The sequence below is a fragment of the Mesitornis unicolor genome, unplaced genomic scaffold (assembly GCF_000695765.1).
Source record: "Mesitornis unicolor isolate BGI_N332 unplaced genomic scaffold, ASM69576v1 scaffold47457, whole genome shotgun sequence".
Taxonomy (NCBI): Eukaryota; Metazoa; Chordata; class Aves; order Mesitornithiformes; family Mesitornithidae; genus Mesitornis; species Mesitornis unicolor.
The window spans coordinates 10,392-16,532 of record NW_010199405.1 but is presented as its reverse complement, the minus strand read 5'-3'; the positions used below and the strand labels follow the sequence as shown (position 1 = coordinate 16,532).

The window sequence follows — 6,141 nt, the reverse complement described above, 5'->3', positions numbered from 1 at the left end:
AGGCCTGGGAGGGGCTGGGTGGTCTGGGTCCAGATGTTTTCTCTTCTGTTTGTGGTGGAACAGATCAGCTCCCTGGGGATTTCTGTCCCCCCAGGTGCAGGTGAGGGCAGAGCGCAGCCCCGCGCTGGCTGTTTCTGCAGCTCCTCTGTCTGTCTGTGCAGATCACGAATGATGAGTCCGAGGATGAGCTGCCATCCAGAGAGGAACGAGCCAATGCCCGGCTTGGCGAGCAGGGTGCAGGAGAAGGGATCAATGAAGGGGCTGTAACTGAAAAGACTGAAGGTGGTGATGGGCAGAGAGATGGGGAAGAGACAGAGCAGCCGGACCAAACGGTAATTGAACCATTAAAACTGCTGCTGATGGTGGCAGTCACCATACGAAATGCAGAGAGAAGGTTTCTTCTGTCCCTGTGTGCACTGTGGAGCTTTGTGGTGACAGACGAGCCTGCTTCTTTTCCCTTGTGCCTGGGTTTTGTCAGAGTCTGAGGATACAAGCCTGAGGGGAAGGACACACTCAGGGGGGCTTAAAACCAGGCCCTCAGGGCTCCGTATCTGGAGAAGGAGCCGTTTGGTGCCGAGGGTTGGGTTTGTGCCTGGGATCCTGGGAGATCTGACAGCCGTGGAGTAAAGGCTCCTGAGGAAGACCCTGTGCTGTGTCCTGACAAGTGCTGAGGTCAGGCAAGGAAAGGGTTTTGTAATGGCACTTCCTTCTCTGCTCCCATTGCTGCACCATTAATTGAGCTCTGCACCACACGTGGGGCTGGGCTGGTGGGTAAATGCACAGTGAAGTGTTTGTTTTGGAAACTGAAAAACTCCACTTGCACTTTCCTGGAGAGTTTTGTTGTCGTTCTGTGTTCAGGTTTCCTCCTGTGCTGTCTATCAGCTCAGAAGTGTCGCTTTCCTTGCAGAAACACATAAGGAAGACGGCACTTTAATTAACAATTTGACATTATGAGTCTGGCCCCTGTCTCGCTGGAGGTGAGGGTTGGGGAATGAGGGAGACTCAGCATTTGGGGTGTATGCCTATGGTTTTTGGGTGCCAGGCACAGTCTGTGCGTGGTGTGGCCGTGCCAGTGGCCTCAGCCAGCCCAGAGCCTTGGGACCCCTCTGGATGTGCAATGTGGGCTCTGCTCGGTTGGTCCCCATGTGAGGAGTGGCTCCAGTGACCCAACCTGGTGAATTTCTGGTGTAAGGACCACAAGGGGAACCTGCGGCTTCTCTCAGAATTTCCCAGGTAGAAATCTGGGACCCTTTGCAGGTGTCTCCTCACCATTTGATGGAGCAAAATTTGGGCTCCCCCTGGCTCTGAAATGCGCCCATGGTGCCGCTGTTACTCGCTGTGTGACCTGCGTGGATCCTGGAAATGTGCTTTTTAGCTCTGCACGCACCAAGGAGTTTATTTAGGAAGTGAAGGAGGGCTGAAATGTTTTTTTCCACACCTGACGTACCTGAAGAGTTTCTTGCTTGATTTTGTGGTTCTCAGACATTGGTATGAAAATCGACTGGTTCTTAACCTTTGCATCTGCAAATTTTTGGTGCTTTCCTCCGTTTTGTCCTTGTGTCTTCATTTCCACTCGCTGACAAACTTGAAAGGATGAATATGGGTTTCATTTAAGGCCCTCCTGGCATACTGATCCCTATGGGAAATGCTTTTCTGCCCATGGAGGGTTCACTCTTGCAGTCCATGGGTGTGCTCTGACAGCTCTTTCGTTTCTCTCCGCAGTCTGTGTCAAGTAACAAGCCACGGAAGAAGAAAAAGAAAAGGAAAACCAAGAAAACTGCAGCAGGGGAGACTCAGGTACGTCTGCGTTTGCTCTGAGTTGGTGACTGTGCTAATTTCTGCATCAAGATTTTGAGGTAAAATGCTCCTTTTTTTTTTTTTTGCATTGTACTCATTAAAAATCATGAAATGACAGCAGCAGCTTTTAACTGTGCTTCTCCAAGCAGCAGGGACTGGTGCAGCTCTGCTGCAGATGCTTGGAGCCGAAATCCTCACAGCGGCGCCTTCTTTCATCTCTGCTTGGAGGCTTTGCACTGGAGGGGGTAACTGCCAGGGAGTTGGCATTTCCATTCTGTTTTCCTTGCCCTACTTTCAGCCCGTCCCAGCTGCGCAGAGCCAGCCCCAGCAAAGGTGTTACCATCAAAGGTGCTGCCAAGCGCTCTTCCCATGGGATCTGCTCTGTCCCCTTGGTGACAAAGGGAGCAAGGGGACAGAAATTCTCTCTGACCAGGCTGCCTACCCCTAAGGATGCATGCTTGGAGGGCAGACTTTATCCAAGGTCTGTTTGTTGTGGATAAAGAAGTGGTTGAATATCTACTTGAGCTAGGGTAGGAAACTCAATGGATTGCAATCTCTGGTCTTTTAAATTCAACAGAAATAAGATTCCAGAGGGAGTTTGTTTTCTGACCAGGTTTCACAGCATCCCAGAATGTGAGGAGTTGGAAGGGACCTGGAAAGCTCCCCCAGTGCAACCCCTGCCCACACAGGACCCCGGCCAGGGCTTTGGGTGTCTCCAGACAAGGAGACTCCACAACCTCTCTGGGCAGCCTGGGCCATGCTCCATAACCCTCACACTGACAAACTTTGGCCTCGTCTTCAGCTTGAACCTCCTGTGCTCCAGCTTGGGACCATTACCCCTTGTCCTGGCATTGGACATCTCAGAGCAGAGCCTGGCTCCTTCCTCCTGACCCTCGCCCTTTCCAAATGGATCCCCAGGAATGAGGGCACCCCTCAGTCTCCTCTGCTCCAAGCTCAAAAGCCCCAGCTCCCTCAGTCGCTCCTCGTAAGGGAGGTTTAAGAGTCTTAACTGTTCACTTGGGGATCCTTGGTTTGAGCCACGGTATGTGGAGGTGCTGAATGTGACCCCAGTGTGGGTGCTGGTGGCAACCTTCTCCCTGGGATTTTGGCTGGGCAAGCCCAGAGCAAGGTACTGAGGCAGAGAACCTGACTAAAGAGCTCATTTCCCCTCCTGGTCTGAGACTTAATGAGCAATAGAGCAACGTCTGCCAGCTGTAGACTCCCAAACCAGGCAGTTTATCAGGGATAATACTACCTTTGCTCAAGCCCTGCAATGCAAAGCGTGTTATAAACTTCCCATGTATCCACTCCACATGGAGTGGCCGTACGTAGCTGGGAGAGGAGCGCTTTTTGGGTGTCGTGAATGGGATTCCGTGTTTCACCCACGTCCATCGTGAGGAGGATGTGAAGCGGCCGCGTGAGGAATGAGTCACTCGCTATCCCTGGGGGAGAACAGAGGAAAATCAGGGGAAAAGTGTTACACAAGTGCTGAGTGAGCGCTGCTGGGTGTAGTCTTTGGATTGTTAGAGAATGGGGAGACACAATACCTTAGAGCTGGGTTAAAATCAGGTAAGTGTTTGACACCTTCTTACATGGGTCACAGCAGTAACTCAGTGTTTCCATGGAAAGTAGGTGGTAAAGGCTGATTATTTAAATACTTAAAATCAGCAGTCCAGAATTTCATGATATTATGGAGATTGTAGTGTAAATAAACCAGACAATGCACAGCTGGGTGGGAAGGGGCAGAGCAGAGCCCAGCCAGCTCTTGTCCACACCAGACCTATTCAGCTGGCACGTTTAGATTCGTGATGGTGCGAAGAGAGACAGCCCTGGGATACCCTGAGCAAGCAGGGAAGAGCAGCAGCCCTTTTGGGCTGGGAAAGCAGGGTCTGGGTGCGATTCCTGAGGGAATAAAGGGCACTAGGGGCAGAGCAGGAGGCATCAAGAAGCAGTGGGGTAGCAGGGGCTGCTCTGGTGTTGCAGAGATTGGGACAAGCTGGAGGTAGCTGGGTGAGCCATGACTCACTGTAATAACTGCCTTGTCTTTGTGTGTGCCTCTCTTAAGGAAGACAACAACCTGGAGGACATCGACAGCCTCCTGGAGAAGATTGAGGATACCAACGGGCTGTCGCAGCAAACCCAGAGCGGGATCATTGCCGACAGCAGGCCTCTGCTCTACGTAGAGCACAGGTAGCGCTTGCCTCCTCCCTGGTTTTGGCCTTGGGTGCGACAGGGATATCTGTACCCCCCAGGAAGGGAGTTGGGAGCCTATCAATGTGATCTGGGTGTGAATTCGGGACCTTGCTTGGAAGGGGTTGTGGTAATGGTTGTGCACAGCCCTGTTTCTACCCGAGCTGTGTTCAGTTTTAAGTGGTGACCGGTATTCTCTGCTGTCATGCCTGGTTTGATTGCTGTGTGCACCAGATTAACCTCCAGAGGTGCCCTCCAGCCTAAAACACCCTGTGGCTCAGTAGGAGAAGCTCTGCAGAGCTGCTGAGAGCACAAAGCTTTGCCATCAAACCCACCTGGCCAGGTGATCAGCTGAATTCAGGCCAGAATTTGGGAACAGCAGGCCCCAGTACAGCATCTGCTGTCCTCCAAGGAGAACTGAGCCGTGCCAGGAGCTAATTTCACTGGGAAAGCTGGTTAAACTGGTCTAACCTTTCCCACATGTCACCATCAACAAAGTGGACTAAGCACCAGGCATGAAGAATTAATCCGCCTCAGACTTGAGACCCATAACATCTGGTCCTGTTTTGCAGTGGGAAACCTGTTGGGCATGGGCTGACTGGTGGGCCCAGCGTGTTTCGGAGCCCTGGGGTGGTACAGACACTGGCAGCTCCTTCTGTGGTTGGAGAAAACATTTAAACTGGTAGCTGGGACAGCTTAACCAGGTTGTGAAACCTCCAGTCCTGCATCCAAACTGAGTGTGGGCTGCTTGCTTGTTTATCCAGAGGTGGTTTTAAACCTCAATGACATCTCTGGTCAAATAAATGTTATTCCAAAACCTCTGGGACTGGGTAATCTCCGTGTGGATGAGGATTGGCCGTGCTGGGTCTCAGCCTCTCCACTCCCTCCCTTCCCTGGATGGCAGAGAGAAACCCCTCAAATACACCTTCCTGTGTACCAAATGGTAGATCAAGAAACCTGTGGTGTTGTCATGCTTGGATACAAGATCTTGGTAGTAAAAAATGGTATTTTAATCCTTGCCAGCCTCCACGCAGTGGCTACAGTGCTTGCTCCGGGTTGCAGGCTGCCTAAACCAGGCTGGGCAGGGGTGTCTCACATTTTCAGGGCACATGTACCCCAAGTATGCACCCCTGATGGGTGGCTGTCCCAGCAGTGTCTCAGCCTAAGGCCCCACTGCCCTGGAGAGGGCGGCAGCAGCATTGCCCAGCTCGGGCTGCTCAGGAGCAAAGCATGAAGGGAGCCCACATCTGACTGAACAGGGGATGCGATGTCTCCTGTTCTGACCAGTTTTAGTCTCCTTTCAGTGTTGTGTCAGACTGAGGGGTGTGTGACAGTTCAGGGGCTTGGCCAGAGTCGGTTCAAGGTACAGAGCCCTTGGTGTTGATGGGAAGGACTCGAGTGTGAGACCTTTGGCTGTGTTTAACTGACAATATCTTTTCTTTCTTGTTTAAACTCCAGGAACTTGAACCCAGAGAACGAGTTGAAGAGATACTTCGGGGCTCGTGCTGTTCTTGGTGACCAGAGGTCAGTCCAGCATTCAGTATTAAACCCTCTCAAAGTCCCAGTCCGTGTGTCCATCCTTCCCTCAGTGTGGCTTACCAAGTCCCCAGGGCCACACCTGGGCAGGGTATATCCAGAGTTCAGGAGGTCTTGCTTATTTAGTAGTCACTTTTTGGGACAGGAGGTTGTTTTTTTGTGATGTGTGTGAGATGGGGGGTAAGACTTCTCCTGACTTTTGCTAACATTTGCTTTCTCTTCTGCTGGTTTCCCTGCTCAGTTGCTGCCAAATGCTCTTCTGAAGTCCTTTCACTCAAATTCATAGAAAACAAACTCTTAGATTCTTTTATTTTTCCATCATTGGTTGCTATTCTCTTACAGAGCAGACCCTGAATGCTTTCCAGAGGCTCTCAAGCACTTGCTTTCAGAGGCCCAGGGAACCTACAGCTCTCTGGGTGTGAGGTCTCTGTGCAATTATCCATTGCACCAGGGTCAGTGTTATCCAGAAACCCCTGCTTTCATGAGCTGGTTGAAAAACACACATATTAAAGCTCAGAGCAGCGATGGTGGAAGCGGAGCCTTCTCTGAGAGAGGCTGTGAAATAATATTTAGTGCTTAAGGAAGAAGCAGCAGGACATGACTTTCTTAGAGTAGGCT

The 6,141-nt window shown here is 51.4% G+C and overlaps 1 protein-coding gene across 1 annotated transcript in view; it reads left to right on the top strand.

The window, feature by feature from the left end:
- Positions 1-161: 161 nt before the first annotated feature.
- The window catches only part of TCF25 (transcription factor 25 (basic helix-loop-helix)), a gene marked incomplete at its 5' end in the record, with an annotated part of 16,193 nt that continues 10,213 nt past the window's right edge, over positions 162-6,141 (top strand). The window contains 4 exons of the mRNA XM_010189430.1: positions 162-332; positions 1,723-1,797; positions 3,863-3,987; positions 5,446-5,511. Coding sequence (XP_010187732.1) covers positions 162-332; positions 1,723-1,797; positions 3,863-3,987; positions 5,446-5,511 — 437 coding nt within the window. The remainder of the gene's footprint in view (positions 333-1,722; positions 1,798-3,862; positions 3,988-5,445; positions 5,512-6,141) is intronic.